The 19,587-nt window shown below is 50.9% G+C and overlaps 2 protein-coding genes across 2 annotated transcripts; both read right to left on the reverse strand.

Moving 5' to 3' along the window:
* Positions 1-763: 763 nt before the first annotated feature.
* POU2AF3 (POU class 2 homeobox associating factor 3) lies at positions 764-5,799 on the reverse strand. Its single transcript, XM_074848896.1, has 5 exons — positions 5,772-5,799; positions 5,625-5,719; positions 3,415-3,472; positions 1,616-1,842; positions 764-1,102 (listed from the first exon to the last, which is right to left on the reverse strand). The coding sequence occupies exons 1-5, from the start codon at positions 5,797-5,799 to the stop codon at positions 764-766; spliced, it is 747 nt and encodes a 248-aa protein (XP_074704997.1).
* Positions 5,800-11,711: 5,912 nt separating this feature from the next.
* Positions 11,712-18,380, reverse strand: POU2AF2 (POU class 2 homeobox associating factor 2). Its single transcript, XM_074848898.1, has 5 exons — positions 18,356-18,380; positions 18,038-18,234; positions 13,740-13,785; positions 12,697-12,995; positions 11,712-12,113 (listed from the first exon to the last, which is right to left on the reverse strand). Exons 1-5 carry the CDS (start codon positions 18,378-18,380, stop codon positions 11,712-11,714), a joined length of 969 nt encoding a protein of 322 aa, XP_074704999.1.
* Positions 18,381-19,587: the final 1,207 nt, after the last annotated feature.

Genomic DNA, 19,587 nt, shown 5'->3' on the forward strand with positions numbered 1-19,587 from the left:
TGAAACTCTGCCTTCACAGGGAAGCTGGTGTTAGCAGCAGCCAAAGAAACTCAGCACTGGATTCAGCCCCTGCGCAGGCCTGAGGGGCCTTTCTGGTGCCTGACCCCCGGGCTAAGCTCTGAGCTTGCACGGAAAACAGCAGTTTCCCTTTTCTGCAAGAATGGCTGGAGAATATCATCACGGCAGCCTGAGCAGCAGCAGTGGGGAAGAAGCTGCAGATCCATCTCGGAGCGGGGTGCTGCGCAGTGGCTAGTGTGCTGGGTGCTGAGATACACATAGACTTTTTATGTGCTGGAAAGGGTAAGTGTGACCTTTCATGCTGCTGAGTAATTGCTCCTGTGTAGGTTGCTGAGAGTCTCTCTTCCTCACCTTTGTGGGAACAGGGCCAGGATTCTGGATCATTAGCAGAAGAGAAAAGCACTGACTTTTAGCACATGAGGAATGAACAGGCTTCAGCATGTGTACCAAATTATTTATTTGTATCAAAAAGAGCTGGCTTAATGACATGTGTTTGATAAGGCAGCTTAGGATTTCTTTAAAAAACAACAACAAAACCAGGAAAAAAACCCCAAAAGAAACCACGACGACAGCAACAAAACACCCCTGGCCATACAAGGCAGGAGGACTAATGTAGTGACAGTATCATGTAGAAAATGTGTGAGTAGTGAAGAATAAACTGGACTGTTAGGCAGTGCAACTTTGCATAGTTCATGGGCAATTAATCTGATTTGGATACAGTGGATGTGTAAAACCACAGTCCCCATTAGCTGTAGCAGATGTCACAGTTCCTATCCCTTCTGAAGAAGTCATCAGCCACGGCCACAGGCGGTAGGTAGTCCATGCAGTCTGTGCTGGGGCAGGGGAAGTACTGCGGGACCCTGTTGTCCACATGCTGGGAGCCACAGGCTGTGCAGCAGCAGGCAGAGGTGGTGTATGGGGAGGGGGCATGGCAGGACCACTCCTCCGCAGGGCAGCCATAGGTCTTGGTCTCCAGAGCAGAGGGTGGGCTGGGGGTCAGTGGGGTGAAAGGAGACAGCTGAGGAGGAGAGCAGCTATAGTTTAACGGGCTAGGCAGATCAGCTGAACTGGGGGATCCGGCAGCCTAGAGTTTGAGAGAGGGGGGGAAAAAAAAAAACACCAAACCAGGACGTTTCAGGGTGTCATTTGGGAAAATGTGGACAGCAGCCAGAACATCCACGCTGTGACCTTTCCCAGGAGGGTCTGGCTACCCGGGGAGATGGTTTGGCTCTTGGAGCCCTAAACCCAAGAGGCAGTTCCTGTGACGTTAGTGTTAACAGGGAGCTTCTCTGTGAGTTAGACAACTGCTAGGAGGAACTGGGCTATTCTCTGCAGAAAATCTACAGGATCTGTAGAAGGGACATTCCCTATTCTGCAGCCTCTCTCTAGGTTTGGCTTGGGCCTTCCTGTCCTCCGCTCCCCATGGGAAACCATGCAGAAGTCCACACAAGCAGGCTGCATTGCTGTGGCTGCACCCCATGCCCCTAAAAGCAGTACACTTCCAAATCAGCTTGCTGCTGTTCTGCCCCAGGATGCGATTCCCTTCCCCATCTCCCCTCCGAGTGCACCCGTGGCTCCCCTTGGACGCAAAGCTTACCAGGCCCTGGTTAAAGCAGAGCGGGACTGGCTGGAGGGCGTCTGAGGTGTAATGTGAGGATGTCTGGAAAGCACTGAAGGCTGGGTCTAAGGGCACATCTGTCTGAAGACAGGAGTCTACCAGCTGCTCCAAATAGCTAGGGCTTTCTTCGCAGGAGAGACAATTCGAAAACTGCCATGATGGATAATAGTTGGGAACAGAAGAGGCGGTTTCTGCATCAAAAGGTGCTAGGAGAGAAGGTAAACCAGACAGTAGCAGGTTATTCAAAATCTGTCTTCACAAAGGGCAGGTGTTGCCCCAGGTCAGGTTTCAGTATTCTTATATGTTCAGTAGCCCTGTGGATTTAGACAAGGAAAAAGGTCCTTCAAGCTCCGGGTGAATTTTCTAGGGAACCCGACACCAGGAAGAAGATGCTCAAAAGCATGCAAATAACTTAGGGAATTTTAGTCCCCTTGGAAAGCTCCAAAGCTCTTTAAATACTTCTGGAAACTCTTCTGGCTCCAGCCATTTTGGACAGAGATCCAGCTGGAAACTCCCTCAGACTCTTGACCCTCTGGCCTTCCTTCAAACGTCAGCTGTTTGCAGACCTAGACGCTTGCCGTGCAGTGATTTATGCTTCACAGCTTGGCAGATGGCTTACGCCTTTGCCTCACCCAGTCTCCAAATGCAGGGTAGCTACCTCTGTGGGAAGAAGGGGATAACTGAAGAACAATTTGCTGTTTTATCCTCCAAACAGTCAGACAGGAGGCAAACTTCAGAGCAGGCAAAATGGAGCAAGTCAGTGATAACGTGGCGCTGTGTCCCTGTAGCGTTACTGGCAAAAGTGCAATTTTCTAGAAAGCTGCAGGGTCAGACTCTCACTGTACTGCAACGTGCTTGTTGGGGTTATGAAAGCTCACAGCGTATCTGACTTTACAGAACTATTATCTTTCCATGCTGTATTCAAACATGGTTAAAAGCAAAGCCCTGTCCACATGGAGGGACACAGGTCTGAAGGCAATGGAACTGCACGTGGGTAGAGTCACTCAGCTGTAATCGTTTGCATGTTCAGGATGGCAGTGTTTAGCTAGATGTGGGGAGGAAGTGAGAAGCACCCAAAATACATAAACATATGGAGACTTTCCAGCCTGAAACAGCTTTGGTATGTCTCATGTTTCTGTATTAACATAAGCAAACTGATTCCCAAATATTGATGATTTAATAATTTCCTTGTCCATACAAAGTATATATTCACACCTGTCCAACCTTTTAGGTCTCTCCACTTTGGCTGCAGAATAACTGAAGGATCTGTGAGCCCAGAGTGCTGTTCCCCCCGCCCCTTTCCCCTCTCCTTGGATATTCACATACAGGAGGAAGAAACTCTTTGTGTTGCTGAAAACCTGACACTCCTCTCACTCCTATGGATGCTGCCAGGAGAGTGAGAAGAGCCAAATCTGTTGGAGCTCAGCAAAGTGCTCCAGGGTGATCTGACCCTCTAGCTCCAGCCGGACCCACAGACTGCAGCCTGGGGAAGGTGATGCCAGCAGTGTGATTCCCTAGGGGATGAGCATTCCTTCCTGAAGGGGATCTCGCTCCTTGCTGCGGAAAAAAGAGACTGCACAAATGAGAGCATGAGAGCGTGCTCCTGAATGGGGTAGTATGTACTCATCTGCATTTCACAGGCTCCTTTCAGGTGCTGATTGGCTGCATGGCCGGTTATCTGGTAGTGCCTGCCTCAACCCAGGGCTGGAAAGTCTCTGGGCTGTGGGAAAAATTGGGAAGGGGGTGGGAAGGGACATGTGGATGGGTTTTGTACCAACCTGGGTGAGGAGGAGACGCAGACTCTGAAAACTGGATGCTGCTGCCACCCCAAGAAACCTGACCAAATAGAAGGGGAGGAATTGTAGTTACTGTAACACAGGGGAGCTTTTTTCTGCATGCTGAGGTAAGTCAGGATTTCGCTTCAACCTATTTATGTAAACCTTATTTACCTCATGGCTGTGACATGGAAAGCTTCCCTAGCATTGACAGAACAAAATTAACATGCATGACATGATTTTTCCCTGAGCTTATAACGGCACTGGAGGAGCACAACACCAAGCTGGTGTAAAGCCCTTGATACAGCACCTTGCTAGTGTGCTCTTCCTGCTGCATCACTGCTGTTAATGCGGCAGAGATGTCGCTGCCTCCGAAACGAACATATATTAATTTCTAGGACCATGAATGCCATAGTGGAGGGATCCCAAAGAATTTGTAGGAATGAATATGATTGAGAATGTGTAATTAACAGATTGTAGCGATAACTCTTGAAACACGGCTAAAGACAATTGCGGGTATCCCCACGGCTGGGTCGTCGTGCTTGGTGTTGGTGTCATTTGAGAACCAGCTCTGACGCTGCTCCCCACTCTAACACAGCTACATGCCTCTATGAAAATCAATAGTCTCATTTTCTAAGGGATGCTGGAAGCTGAAGTGGGCAGATCAATCTGTTTTAGGAACCTGACCTGCCAGAGGGGAGAAATCCACCCAAAAAGCAACAGGAGTTTTGATGCTTGCTGTTTGGGACCAGGATTTTACTCTGCAAATACAAATACTGGGGGGGGTTTTCCCTCAGTTTTAATTCATACAGACTTCCACTTCATTTCCTTTTTTCAAAATACTCTTGAAAAGTGGCTCATTTCCCTAGCAACAACTTCCTAGCACATCCCTGTGCATTTAATTCATTAAATAGTGGCTATTCCGGGCTGAAGGTGCCTGTAGGACTAACTCTCTTCTCTTTGGCTGCAGATGCGTAACAAGGCAGAGCCGTACCACTGGCAACAGAAGGTTTCAGGTTCGGCTTTTTTCAGCGCACAGAGGCAGCTTATCCTGTCAGCCCTAATCTCTGGCCTCTCCAGGACGACGTGTACCTTTTGCAGATCACAAAGGTAAGCTCCTGCACTGCCACTTTTCACTTTTTCCTGCGTGGGCACAAGAAGCGCTGTGTAAACTCACTGCGGGAAGCGAAAACAAGTTCCACGCAGCCCTGTGACGCCTGGCTGCGATGAGGAGGCTGCTTCTGTTAGGGCTGGAGGGGAGGAGTGACCCAGCATTTCCAAAGCCCAGCAGCTTTGTGCACTGTTCACCCAGGCCTCTCTGCCTGTGGCTTGCAGGCTGATCAGCTTTTTGTGCAATCAGCTGCAACGAGGTACAGGAGGGGGGAGATGAAATCTGAAAACCATCCAAAGCTATAATGTCATGAACCAGGAAGAAATAATGATTTACCAACCTCTTTATGCAAATCCCTAGAGTGGCTGGAGCTAGAGGACTCCTACAAAGACTGGAAGAGAGAGTGAGAGAGAGAGAGTACTTGTGTGTGTGTGAACGCACACAGATCCCCATCCCCTCCTTTAGAAGGGATGGGATTAGGAGCTGCCCAGCTGGGAGCTGCTGGAAGCACCACACGTCTGGTCCCTCCATTTCCTGCCTGGTCTAACTGGACAAGAGAAAGTCTCCAGGGGTAAGGGGGTGGTTGAAAGCAGCTTCCTGGGGGGCTGAGACTTGTGGAAAAGGGGGAGGTTAGGGGAACTTTAGCGTGACAGAGCTCTGGTTGCTCCTCAAAGCTGCACAGGTCAGGTCAATGGCGTGCCACGGGCATATGCTTCACCTGATGCTGCAAAAACAGTCTGGTGCATGCTTCAGCCCAGCCAGGCCACATTTTTAATGGGGGGCAGTGACCATGGCCTACTTTGCTCATCCAGCATGATGACAACTGTAAGTTGGACTGAAATTTGTCCATGTTGGCCTTCCATCCCAGAGTGAGTTACGTTTCTGGAGCACCAGCTCTGCTTTCTCCCTGCACTAATGGCTCAGACCATCACCTGTTCAGATCACTGTTGCAGTTACCCTGGCTGAATGTCCTTCTCCCCCATCCTGACCAGCCTGCTACACTCAGACTTTGGCAGTCTCCTTGATCCAGAGATTACAGTCTTGGCAAAAAAAAAAATTGGGAGACAAGAGACAAAGAAGATACCAAAGGATTTTTACTTACTGCTGCACCGGTTGCTGCTTGTCGTGCTCTTCTCTGCTGCAGTAACTCCTTCACTGTGATCTTTACTCTAACACCTTGATACACCTTGGGCTTTCCTGAAAAAATTTGTGGAAAAACACCTTACAAGATGGAAGACTTTCAGAGCACGCAGGAAATCCAGCATGTTTCCAAGCATGCTCTACATGGAGTCTACTTAGAGTTAACATGATTAACTGGTCACTTTTAAGTCACTTGTAATCACAGTGTAGAGTCCTCTTTAACACCTAGTGTTCAAGCTTGTGACAAGCAGACATCTATGAAAAAGATGGTGTTGATTATATTTAGTAGTCATACATGTTTTATTCTTTTCTATCTCTTCCTTCCCCCCACCCTCCAGGTGTCCTAATACCAAGCTCCATCTGGTGCTGCTGTTGAATTTATTTAAATTCTTATCATATTTGCCACTCTTAGGACCTGAAAATAAATGTGGGAAGCACTTCATCTGGCAGATGAAGACCAGGAATAAAACAATGGAGATATGTGGGCAGTTATTCAGAGGGCTAAACAAAACACAAATAAAAGGACTGCTTTCATGAATCACTTCTTGCAAAGCCTAGATTATCTCTTTATTTTGCTCATTCTGTACAACTCCCATTTATTTCAAACAAGCATTGAGGATGTCTTTAATCCAGCCAAAACCAGTCAGCTATCATCAGTCACTACCTGATGAAGGATTTTTAGTACAGGAAATGGTAAGGTATTTACCTATTCTGAAAAATCACTTTCACTTAGTGTACTCATGGTAAAATCCTTAAAGCCTCTGGCGGTTCTGTTTCTGTCCTGACTTTCTGCTCTTATTTTCATCCAGTGGCAGATCCTACAATCACCAGTGTCGTCTCCTCCTGCAGTCAGCTGTTCCCCAGTGGAGGCAGCTGATTGCAGGTTCCCTCTCCTATTGCTGCTGCGTGCAGCCAGAAGACAGTGCTGGATTTGCGGGCTGCACCCACATATCCAAGAAATCCCACACTGTAGGCACTGTCCTCTTCTGCTGTAACCTCTGCCCACTGCCCATGGCTGTACAGCATCTTCACCCTGTCTGCCCACCCCAGATCTCCTGCTGCCCCCTTGGTGCTCTGGTTGAGGACATGCTGTAACAGGCACACAGGTCCCTCCAGAAGGGTGGTAGCAGGCTGAGCCAGGTCTGCCTCGAGGGGAGTTTGCTGAGCGGTGCTCTCGGCAGCTGGGGATTATTCATCTCATATTTTTATGTTTTGTTTCTATTCCACAAACTGAAGATGAGGGGAGGGCAGGGTTGAATTTAATGAGAACACCCTGTTACTAGGGCTCCCTACAGCCGGGGAGGGCCCTCACCTAGCAGCCCCTTCTGCAAATTCGGGTTCGTGCTGCGTACAGCCTCTTGGCTCTGCTCTGCACAGGCAGCAGGACAGGGCTAGGGGCTTCGCCACGCGCACCTTCAAGGCGAACTAGCAGGTGAGGTACGGACACATCTATAACCCAGGGGCTGGCTCTCAGGCAGCCCCCACCCCTGGCTCCCGTGGCGGAGCACTGTGCCCCAAGGATCCTGCTTTTCTAGCACCCTGAGGCCCCAGCGGGGTCTGCCCGCACCCGAAGAAGCGAGAGCAGGATTTCCCTTGGCCGGGCTGTGGATGGAAGGGGAAGGGTGATGGAGCAGGGTGACAAGGGCAGGCTCAGGGTGAAGAGCAGCGGGGCGAGGACAGACCGCGTGGGGTTGGGGCGAGGGTGCGGGGGCCCCGCGTCTCCCCCCCCGCCCCGGCGCTGGCGCTCGGGCCGGCAGCGCTACGCCGCTGGGAGCCAGGGGGATGGATGGCCACCGGAGGGCGAGCGGCGCCGGGCCGGGCCGGCTCTGCGGAGCCCCGGCTCCCCCCGCCGGCCGCTGCCGCCGGGCCGGCCCTGCCCGCTGCGCCCCGCTGCGCCCCGCTGCGCCCCGGCCCCGCGGGCGGCCCTCGGCGGGCAGCAGCCGGTCCCTGCCTCCTCCTTCCCCCCTCCCCGCCCTCCCCGGGTCCTCCTCGCCTGGGAGGAGAAGTTGCCTCACTCGGGAAATGACCCCGGCGAACCCCGAAACAGCCCCCAAATGGGGAGGGGGGGGCGGAGGGGGGCGCGGCGGGGCTTACCGGACATCCTGAGCAGCAGCGGCAGCAGCTCGCCGGGCGGCCGGTGCGGCGGCAGCGCTGACCCCGGCCCCGGCCCCAGAGCAGCTGAAGGGGGCAAGAGGAGACAGGCTTAAAATTTGGGGGCGAAGGGACCTGCTTGCCTGGTGGCAATGCCAGGTGGATCCCGACAATATTATTGTTTTATCCCTACGGGTATAAGTTTGAGTTTTTCTCTCCTAATGCCAAGTATTTAAAACCTCTAGAAACCAATGATTTGACAATCAATGATTGCGCGATACTTTCAATTTGAATATTCAAAGGCTCCACAAAATGGGCTATCTTTCTGTGAAACTGAGCACATCCCCATCTAGCAGAGGGTCTGGGGGAATAAGATTTGGTGGGGCCACCCTCCCCACCCTTTGCTTTTGGGATATATACCGGGTTTTGTCCATCTTTCCCCAAATGAAGCAGATGCCTCAAAACTAGCTCAGTATTTTCCTCTCAGACACACAGGCTGGGCTCCAGCCCTCTCATATTTCAGTTGCTACCTGCAGAGAGGACTCTGCAAGGGACTGAGCTGCTTTTTGCATATTTTTTCACGTTTTAAGGCTAAATACTAAGGTTTTGGGGCCAAAATGGCAGTGGGTGGGAGTGGCATAACAAAGAGGCTGTCCTGGGCACCCAGGTAGCTGAAGCTACCTGAACCCCGCTTCCTTCTACAGCACTCCCTTCCCTCTGCCCAGATGCTGGGCTTATATTGGAGTTTATCTGCGTTTTCCCCTAATTCAGGTTATTGGTTCTTGCTGCACAAATTGGCCTCTTTCTTTTTACGTGCTTCAGCGCTGGCCTGCACTGTGTGCTGCAAGTGGTAGGGTTTCAGTATGTGGTAGGATGACCAGTTTTTGGATAGCCCTTCATCGCTATAAGGTACTGATGTAGCTGGGTTTTTTAGGTTGCATTTAAACTTTCCTTGGGCACTGCAGTCTCTGCCATGCCCTGGGAATATTTGGGTGAGGCAGAAAGCAGGCCAGGCTGTTAAAAATCTACTAGCAGTTCAGTTTGGTAATTGTTGCAGCTGAATCTTTTTAAGTTGAACAAATACACTTGATTTCTGTGGGGAGTGGTTGCAGCGGTGATGCTATTTCTTGCGCTGAAATGTGCCCGTGCAGCTCCTGGTAGGCCAAGCCTTGCTCTGGCCATCTCTGCAGGGACACTTCCCACAGGCCCCTCTGGAGAGGAGCCCTCGTCCCCCTCCGCGATGCAGCAAAAAGGAGCGTGCTGTGCTGGGGGAGTTGCAGAGGAGAGGTTCAGGGGAGTGCACAGCCTGCCCGTGGTAAGTGGTTTGAGACCTGACGCCCTGGCATTGCTGCGGCTGGTTCCTGCTGAAGCATCAGCGGTGGGTGGGTAGAGCCCGGCGAAGCTGCGGGTGCTGCGCTACGCGGGGGAGCTGGCACTCCCGGGAGCCAGGGTAATGTTTACCTCCGTAACCAGAGACCTTAGAGCAGAGCATACAGGCTGTGACTGAGCTGTATGCCTTAAGGAAACATGCAGCACCTGTGTTTGGGGTGTTCCTGCATGTCCTGTGTTTTGGAGCATTTCCAGGCTCACAGAGACCCCGCTTGTTTAAGAGCTGAATGCCAGAGTGGGTCAAACACTTCCAAGACAGCTCAAAAACTTTCTGTTCCTGCTTCTCCCTCAGAGCCTGATAGGAATACAGCCAGACTGACCCTGGTGTCCCTGTCCACGAGATAGCTGATGGTGACTGCTTTGCTACTTCGTCAAACAGCAGCCACAGACAGTGATTCAGCCTGTTGTCAGCTGTGGTGTGGAGCAAGGCTGTGGGCTTGTGGCGGCCTCAGGTTTGGGGGCCCAGGGGCTGGGTGCAGGGGAAGGAGACCTGCACACACCCCCAGATGCTCTGGGGCTCCTTGCCTTGCCCTGGCTTATGGTCAGGGGAGCAGCTCTGGCTGAGTGGGTGCTGCCCCGGGATGCTCCACACCTGCTGCTTGCCGAAGCCTGTGGTGCCCACAGACCAAAAGGGGAGGCAGCCGGGCTCACCTCACCTGTGCTTAGCACGTGTGAGGAGGAGCCTGGGCTGCTGGCTCTTTCCTGAGCTGAGCTTTCCCTGACTCTCTGGGGTCAGGGCCACAGCCCTGGCAGCGCAGCAAGACCCACAGGCAGGGTCCCCATCCCTGCTGCCCGCTGCTGCAGCGGGCTGTGGGCCCTCGTGGCGTAGGAGCAGGGGCTGCGCTGAGCCCCTGAAGACATAAATGGGCTCTGCCGAGCACATTGCACCAGGGCTGCTGGTGCTCTGGCTCTTGCGGCTGCTTCTCAGCTGTGCTGCGAGGGGCTAGGCTGAGAGGTCTGTCTCAGGGCAGCCTGCGCAGAGCCTTCCCTTTGGGGGCAGCTGCCGAGATCCCTGGGAGCACTCGTTCTGTCCTTTGATGCCAGAACTTACCCCGGATGGTTTGCGGGTGCCTGAACAGCCAGGGACGCGCACAGCAACAGAATCGGGTGTTGTTTGCCAGGTGTGGGCTGAGCAAGGGGCTTGTGCCGCTTGCTGTGGGCACGCCGAGGTGCAGGGGCATTCCTGGGCTACAGGGCGAGGGGTGCCAGGGATGGTGCTACGTGTTATGCCTGTGAAAGAAAGGGCTTTGTGTAGAGAACTGGCCTGGCCCCCTTGGCAGCTCTCTGCAGTGTTGCTGACAGGGGCCTGATATTGCTGCCTGTTTCTAGGTGCAGTGCTGTGTCCCCAGTCCACGTTTCCCTGCAGAGAGGTGCCTGCAGGCAGCGTGGCACGAAGTGATGCTCTGGGACCGATCCTGTGACCCCGGTGCCATTTATGATCCCTGGAGGGTGCTGAGAAGGCTCTAAATGCTCCATCAGCCCCAGGATTTGAGAAGAAAAGGTAAGGAGGGCCTTAAAGCACCTCATCACCACACGCTCTCAGGGCCTGGAAAGCTCCTGTTCCTCCTCAGCAAGGCTTTTATTGCTGCTTCTGGGGGACGAGATGCGGCAGAGCGGGTGGCCTCTGCCGGGTGTGGACGCAGCGGGCGGGATTGGCCGCATCTGGGAGGGTTGCACGGGACTCCCGTGTGTGTCTGTGTGTGCAGAGCTACCTCTAGTGGCTGTGGGCCCCGGCCTGGCGCTGGGACTTCACATCAGTTCTCAGCGACAGCCCCAGTGGGGGATCCTGGCGAGGGGCTGGGAGCAGTCAGCCTTACGCCCACTGATGCCAGGCTTCGGGTCACGCCACTTGTATTGATCTGGGAACAGCTCTTCAGGGCAAGAGGGAAATTGGGGAGGATGTGTTTTGTGCATTGCAGGTGGGAGGGATGGTTAGGCTTCCTCGTGCACAGATCAGCAGGCGGGATGCTGCCCCTAAGCTGTCTGCCAGGCCCTGGTGTGGCGTGGTGAGCGTTGTTTGGTTGTAGCCTTCTGTGCTGCGGGCTCAAACGTGCCCTGCCTTTGCTGCTCTGTAACTGTTGCCCCAGACAATGCCATGTTCACAGCATGCTAGCACTAGGGATGTACCTTTATGCCGATAGGCAATCAGATAGCATTATACAGACCCTGTGCCCCTGCCTTGGCTCCCCAGCCTTCCCAAATCTCTTCTGGTAACATTGCTCTGTAGATGTAGTTAAAGGTTCAGAGCAACCTGTTTTCTCAGCATCTGAAAATAAGTACCTGAGGTCCTTGTTTGTAGGAAAGGCCCACAGAGTTCAGATATTTTTCAGGCTGTGTATTTTACTTGTAGCACAGTGGGACTGTGAGCAATGACCTTCATACAGTCTTAGAAGGTACCGCTATAAGCTAAATGTGGTATATCCAAGTGATTGTATTTCTAAACAAAGCATAAGCGTTGCATGTTGTTAGTATCCTCTGTTTGAAGGACCAGCTTTACAAAAAAGCGTACAAGTAATTGATTTGCTTCAATAATGGTCCGTTTTTCTTTTCCTCAAGCTCTCATCTGTCATCAATAAGTTCTCCGGCCTTCATAAGTCCCCCAGATGGGACTTCCATCCTCTTTTGCCCAGGCAGAGTTATCGTGAAGGGCCGGTGTCTCCAAGGACTGCTCTGGTGAGAGGTGGCTCATCCTGGAGGTAAGCTCATTTGCCACAGTCATGAATGGTGAAAAGGAGTAGGGTGAGGAGGCTGCATAGCTGGGGGAGTAGTGGACATCTTCAAGAGGATGCAGAGTGTAGGGCTGGGCTCCAGGGATGGCTGGGGTCCAACCTGAGCTTCGGTATGGGGAAACACCTCCGGACTCATGTGAAGAGAGGCAGCTGGCACTGGCAGGCAGTGCTTGCAGAGGGTCTGAGCACCCACCGTCCGACTGACTGAGACTGTCAGGTGAGGTCTGCTCCCAGGGCTCTCTCTGCATGGAAGTGGGGAGAGAAGGCAAGAAAGACCCTTAAGAATAAAAGCTTGTCCTGGAGGTAACGGCATCTCTATCCCCAGAGCCTAGCTGGGGACGCTCACAAGGGTTTATGTGGCTCTGGAGCGGTATTTGCTGTTAAAACTGTTGAAAGGACACATCTGTGCTGTCAATAGTGGGCAAGGCCTGGAACAGGCTCCTGGTGGGATGAACCAGCCCTGACCCTGCAGGGCCCAGGAGCTCTGACTTGGGGGTATGAACAGAGCCGGCTCCTGGGAAGCAGAAGGCAACAGCCTGGAGTCAACAAAGGATGTTTTTAGAAACTTAGGGAGCTTAATGGAGTAGTTGTTTTGGCGAGCAGGGAAGGTTGTTAATTGAGGAGCTGGTCTCCAACAGGGACAGTTAGACAGAGAATGGCCACAAAGAGGAAAAACATCCCCCATCAGCCCTGCCCCATCTGCTGTGTGCTCTGTTATGGCTGCCTCCTGTAGCAGCCACATCCTTCCCACACGAGTCCCCCTGACCTAACCCCAGCTTTAAATTGGGTAATCTTTCATTGGGTGACTGAGAACCATAGACTCACTAGTAGGAAGTGCGCTGTGTCATTAGGGAAGGATGGCAGAAGAGGGGGCACAGAAGAAGGGCTGAAGAAGGAGCTGGTACCAGCTGTGAGGGGAGTAGCACGGTAATCTCCATGTTGGTCGGTGAGATATGGGTCTAGAAGTGCCGGGTAGCCCTGAGTGGCAGAGGAGTCACACGGGAAGGTCTTGGACCCTAGAGGGGACGAGTAGACATCACTGACAAACTGCTTTGTGTTGTGGAAATCCAACTCAGTTGCGAAGGATCTCCTGACGCTGTAGTAACCAGCCGTGGTAGGCGAGCCTGTGGTGGTCAGAAAAAAGGTTGGCTAAAGGTAAACCATAGCAGCAGTACCTGAGGAGCCATGGAGCTATGGGCACTTCTGCAGGTGCAAGGTAGAGCCCTTTTCTCTCTAGCATCACCCAGGGCAGGAGTCAATCCTGTCTGGAAACAGGTGTGTTTTAGCACCTCGGACTGCCCTGATCTAGCTGATGACCTTTATCTGCAGCAAACCAAATGTGTTTTGGGAAGCTTCAAGTACGAGGCCAGGGGGATTGAGGTTAGCTTTGCCGGCCTTTGCTTTTTTTTCTTGCTCTGCTATGGACCTTGGGGAAGAGGATGGGGTTACAGCTGCAAAACTACCTGCCTTTGTTCCAGCCTCACTCCCCTTTCCCTACCCAAGAGTTCAAGGGACAAAACAGGTCAGCTCCTGGTTTCATACTTACTCTCTTCACCTCTAGGGAAAAATGGAAGATGCAGAGGGAAAAGAAGGGGTTCTGTGTGGCACCTCTATCAAAAGAGGTGGGAACTGCTTTAATTACCTCTCCCCTCTTTGGGAATTTCATACAAGATTACAGGGGCCTTTCTTTTATTATCACCATTCCTGTTTTGACTCTTTCAATTACTTTCCTCCTGGGCTTTCTCTGAGGTGTGGCCCTGCTCCAGTGCTCCTTTGCTCACTTCATGTCCTTTGGAGGAGAAGAGACAGGAGCAGTGTCAACTGTTCAACCTGCATGGAAGGTATTTATCGGTGGAGGAAAACCTCACCTGGCATTTGGACAAATGGTGACTGTGATGTGGTGGTGCTGCCGCCCTGCAAAAGATAAAGATGTGTTAAAAAATGCCTTTCCAAAGCAAGGCAGCTCTCTAAGCATGTAATTTGGGAAGGCGCTGGCATAATTCAGATGCATTATTTGAGTCTTGGTGCTATCAGTTTGAAGAGATTAACTACAAGATTTCAAGCCTGAGGCCTCTGAGGTATTAGCAGATGTAGGCTAAGAAGAGATTTTGAAGGTCTTGTGCAGAGCTGATAATAGTAGAAATATCAAGATAACTGGCTTCTTTCTCACGTACTGCAGGGTCCCTTAATGCAGGCATAATGCTGAGCTGTCGTTTTGGTGTTGGCACAAAACAGGTCTCAATAAGCTGGTATCTAAGCCCTTGGCTGGTCAAAATGGGCAGATTCTGCACTGTCCATGTTCTAGCCCAGCTCTCCTGTGCTGCGTCTACCTGCCCCAGAGCTGCTTTAGCTGGCACCTCCTAGCAGAAGAAGCAGGCTGTGTGTTTCAGGCAGTTGTTTCTAGCTCCTATTTGGGTGCTACAGCGATACTGATAGTAACAATCTCCTCTTGGTCCCTAGGTAAGGGAGAATTAGCCCTGAGTGACCCTGGTGCTCACGGTGGCTAATTCCTTACAAAGCACTGTGGTGAAGGCATCTGCTCCTCGGGAGCAGAGCTCGTACATGGAGTTTCATTGAGGTCTGTCTCCGGACCTCTAAACCCATAGAGCAGAAATACAGTGCCCATGGCTGCATTTACTTCAGCTGTGCTGTTGCCCTGGCCAGTGATGGTGGCATGCTATTTCCAGTTTGCATAGTGCAAACAGGAGGTTCCTGCCATAGCAAGCAACCAAATTTAGAGGTTTAGATTTGAATTAAATTTGCCAGTGGTAGGACTTCCTTTTACTGCTGAGGGAGGTTTGCAGCTGCTCCCTGCTCCATCATGAAAATGAGCTCTGAGCCCACACAAGTCACACGGGCTGCAGGGCTGATAGGAGGTGTCAGGAAGGAGCCTTTTGGCTTGCGGGCAGATGAGAGTGTTCACGTTGCAGGGTCAGGGCCAGGGCTTGCACCTGTCTCCAGCTGGGCCATTTTTGGCCGCAGACCTCAGTGAGGTTCATAGCTGGTAATGCACACTGTCCTGCAAAGCTAAAGCTTCCACATGCAAATCTGGTCTCAGCAGACACTCCTCTCTCAGCATCCATGTCGCTTCAGTAATAACTTTTCCTGCTTCAGGGTTTTTCCCCACCACCTCCTCTGCCTTGCCCACGGCCATCGTATCCTGCAGCCAGCTTGTGTCTGCATTCACTGAGGAGGAATCTCATTGAAAATAATGGTGCAGGCCTCTGCATTAGACCTCAGCCTTAACACCCCACCAGGAAGTAGTGTGGTACTGTCATCTGGCACCCCTAACACTGTGTTTGAGGAAAAATTGGAGTTAGGAGGTGCAGGTAGCACAGATGCTGCCTACAGGTCAAAGGGCTGCAGTGATGAGAGCTGGAATGCTTTGCTGGAGGGACAGGAAGGTCCCTGGGCACAGCTGCCAGCCTCTAGTATGGAACATTTCAAATTACCAGTGCATCTAAATTCATCTTTAATCCTGCCCGTTCAATAGTCACTGAAACTACCTGACTATCAGAGGCAGCAGGTCTTCTTGCACGCACCTATGATGGATAGCCACAGAGCTGTTAGCTGTAAGGGCTTCACCTGCCTTGATTCAATTGCAAGAGCCTCTGCAGCAGCCCATCTTTGGCCTTCATCGTAGCAGGCACCCACATACTTGCAGAGACCTACATTTCACTTGCCTGCTGGCTCCTTATCAGGCGATGAATGGCTCAGCTTAATTGAAGCCCATTAGTTCATTTCCTCCCTGCATTACTTCCTTTCGGTGCTGTGGGACTGGGGTCTGGATCTTCTGCAACACATCAGTGTGTCTGTTTAGCATCACTTGAGCCCACAGCATATTCAGCTGTTGATAAGCTTGGTCTCAGCCTGCCTCACACGTGACTGGACAAAGATACTGACTGGGGGTACTCCAGAGAGCTGTGTTGCTTCACTGCCTTGGTAACCCAGGAGTGTTGTTCAGCTACAAGGCTGCCTTGGGGGACTAAATGTAAGGATCCAGGTCAAAATGCTGACCTGGTCCTGCAATGGGGACGTATGGTGCCCTTTGACCATACTTTGGCTTCAGTGTATCTGGTCTCTGGGCCCAATCTGTAGTACAGCAGCTGAAGTAATAAAAATTAATAACAAAAGCAAAGCTTAGTCTGGGTAGGGCACCTCACTGGTTTGCTGACAGCAGGTTTGCTGAATGATCTGTCGCTGGCCTCCAAGTGCTGCTGGGCATAGTGCTTCATCTGTATACCTACCAGTTTCCCCACCTGAGAAAAGAGGGTAAACCTTTTGTCATGCAGAGGGTAACTGCTGGTTCATGCCTGCCTATGTGGTGGATGAGCCAAAGGAAAAAAGTCAGACCCTCCCTAAAGCCCAGGACCAAGCCCTTTTTCCTGCAGTTAGTGGAAACTCAGAAGCCCAAATTGTGTGGTTTTCATCACGGTACACACTAGTTTCCTAGCATTTGATGTGTGCAGGGCCTGGCTGTCATGAAATTGTTGCTGTTCTACTGCCTCAGTAAACAGCCCAGCAACTCACCTCTGATGAGCAATGACCTTTCCTTAGCAACACAGATCTCCTCCATAGACCTCTCCTTGCACGACAAAGGCTTACTGATTTTGGAGCAAAGATCATGTTCAAACAAAAGATGCAGCTAAATTACACTGCATCATAAATATACAAAGGGGTGTTCAGTTATCTGCCGTTTGCTTTGATTCTGGATTATATTATGTCAGATAAACAGAGCTGCACTTACAGCTGTTCTTTTCATGATATGTTCAAGCAAATACGGATGTTTGCCCTGCACAATAATTTTTCGTCTCTCATAGGGAATTAGCAACAGGGCTGATTTTGCATTAGATAGACACACAACTGCTAAGCTTTGGAATACAAAGCAAAGGGCAATAAAGCAAGCAGCAAGTGTTTTACGGTTCCTGGGGCTTTTGATAGCAGCCGTTGAAGCTGCCGCCTCCAGAAAGGGAGCAGGTAAAGCATGATAGTCATCAATCAGGATCTGTTTTCTCCATGAGTGCAAACACAGCAGTTGCTTCCTGCTGCTCCCCAAAGCTGTCTTCCTAAATGCCTGCCTGGTGGGAGCATGTGTTTCCCAGTGACTGTCCATGGCTCAGGGAGTCTCTGCCTTTCTGCATTAGCTGAAGGTTGTGAAGATATCTATGGCTAGATCTTGCTTTGTTTGGCAATGCCCATGCTGGTTTTCTGCCTGTTTTGTTACACAGAGTTAACATGCACGAAAGTAACAGCGAGAAAAAGACTTGCAAGTCCCCTTGAGGTCTCTTTGTTTTGCTAAAGGCAAAAAGCCTGAGGCAAATGGCTCAAATGGAAAAGAGCAAATGGGAAAGAGCATCAAAACTCCTAATCTGTGTCTTCTGCTGTCAGTAATTCGGGTCTCTGCTCCCACCCTTTCCTTCCAGGACACAGTTTCAGCAACTTGACGGCATCTCCTCATCTGTCAGTGGCCCCATTGCTCCCAATCAACGTGGAATTGAAGTGCTGCTGCTTGGTAAAGATGAGTCTTGAGAGCACACAGGGAATGGCTTGCTGTGCCACTGAATGCCAGATGCTAGCACCTGCAACATTGTCGCCTCTTCTGGGGACAGCATTGCTTTTCTGGCTAGTAATTGAGAAAAAACAATGTAGTGTACTATAATTTGATCTAGGTTTCCTGTTGCCATAGAACCACTTTAAGAAGAAATCATCCTTTACAGACTGATGCTTGGCCCCTTTCCAGACCATAACATCACTGCATCTCCCCGGCACTCTAGTATGCCAGAGAGGAGCTGGAAGGAGCACAACACCCAGGGAAGAACATCTATTTTTGCGGCACTGAGTTGTTGAAGTGTAGCTAGTGAAAAAGGAAGTTAACTTGGAAAGGTGTCATATGCAGGGTGTGAAAAGAATGAGAAATTTAGCATTACTGATTTGCTTAAAAAGAAAGGACTTTAATCTCTCAAAGGTTCACTGATGTAAAAATGAAGGAGCCATCTGTGATCTTTTGGGGAAAACACTAGGGTTGCAAATGTTTTTGCTATTCCCTGTCAATACTAGCAGTGCCCTGAATTCAACATAAATGCTCTTAAATCAGAGGATTACATGACATGACTTTTCTGGTTTTTTAAAAAAAAAAAAAAAAGGGTGGGGGTGGGAAGTGACTTACGCTGAAGCGGGAGCCACTGCTCTGCCTGGATCGTTTTTCAGCAAGAAGATCTTTGACTGTGTGTTTCACTCGCACTCCTTGGTATACCCGTTTGCCAAAATCTGTAGGGACTGAGGGAATGAAACGAGCATTAGAGGAGTTCAGTGAAAGCACAGAGCAGCTGGAAGACGTTGTTACAGAAGAAACAGATTTGTCGCCTTTGTACACCAAGTTAGGAAGGAAGCATATAAGACTGCTATTATTGATACAGAATCATCCCTTAGGAGCCCAACGGCAAGGGTTGCTCGTCTGCAGAGAACAAAGATTGAGGTGCCCTACCCTCTATTTCAGCACTGGGTGCCATGTGGTTTCCACGCAGCTCCCTCTGTGCCGGATATGGCTGGCTGATGGTTTTTGGCTTTTGTTTTTCCAAAGAGAGCTCTGGGGGATCCTATATTTCCCCTTTGGGTCAGCAAAATTTGATTTGAAAGCCCCTATTGCTTTCAGCAGAGATGCTGTAGTTTAGCCCCTCCTTGCTTTTCTGGAGTTGCTGGCTTTCAGCACATCATGGGTCTGTGAGATTTGATCTCAGTGCAGCAAAGATGGAAATACCCCAGCTGGTTGGAGTGGCTCCTCTGAACGGTGACGTGGATCACAGTGTGGATCTCAGGAAAGGCAAAGGAGCCGACTGCTCAGTCTGCTTTGTATCTACAGCAAATATAGACAGGTACTTGGGGACTCTGTTGTTTTATCAAGGTTATCGAGGAGGACATAGAGGGCTACAGTGTCTCAGCCATGTCATCCAAGAGGCTGATGGTTGGCCTGGCTCTGTTTTCTTGACCTGCCTGGAATACAGCACAACCTGTCCATGGGGTCTGCGTGACTTTTGGTGAGACATCTGTCCTCTTCCTCTGCCTGGTTAAAGCTTTGTGAGATCTGCCTTGTGTACAGGCGTTTTGGCACAAGTGAGGGCAGAGAGGTATGAGGTACAATACCAGGGACAGCTCTTTTATCCGGGCTAGCGGGCTGTGCCTGAACAGAGAGCTCGCACCTGTGGAGCCAGGGAGGAGTGTCCATATGGGCTTTTATTGACATTTTCCAGAGAAGAACTTAACTTTGAAGCTAATCCCTTGGAAAACATGCAGTCGTGTTCTCCTGAGGGAACACAAACAGCCATTCCACAGCTGATGTGTTTGATCTCTAAAACTGTGATTTATCATTTTGCCCTTCTGCTTTTCAGGATGTGTCCTGTGGCTCCATTTATCACTTTCATTCGTGTGGCATTGTGTCCCCAGGTGCACACACACATGGAGAGCTTAAAAAGGGAAGAGTTGAGAGTTTAAACAACACAGAATCTCAGCGCTGGCTTGGAGTTACTCCAAATGATTTCTGTTGGGCCGTAGCAGTTGCAGTTTTGGGCAACTGCAACTTGTTTTTTGTGTTTGAGTGCTAGCCAGTTCAGCCAACGCTGGGCACAAGGCACACACATTGCAAGAGACAGTGCTCCAAACAGCTCATGATCAAAATAGTCAAAATAGAGGTGAATGCTGAGTCTTGCATATCAACCAGCG

This window comes from Strix aluco, chromosome 23 (genome assembly GCF_031877795.1).
Source record: "Strix aluco isolate bStrAlu1 chromosome 23, bStrAlu1.hap1, whole genome shotgun sequence".
Taxonomy (NCBI): Eukaryota; Metazoa; Chordata; class Aves; order Strigiformes; family Strigidae; genus Strix; species Strix aluco.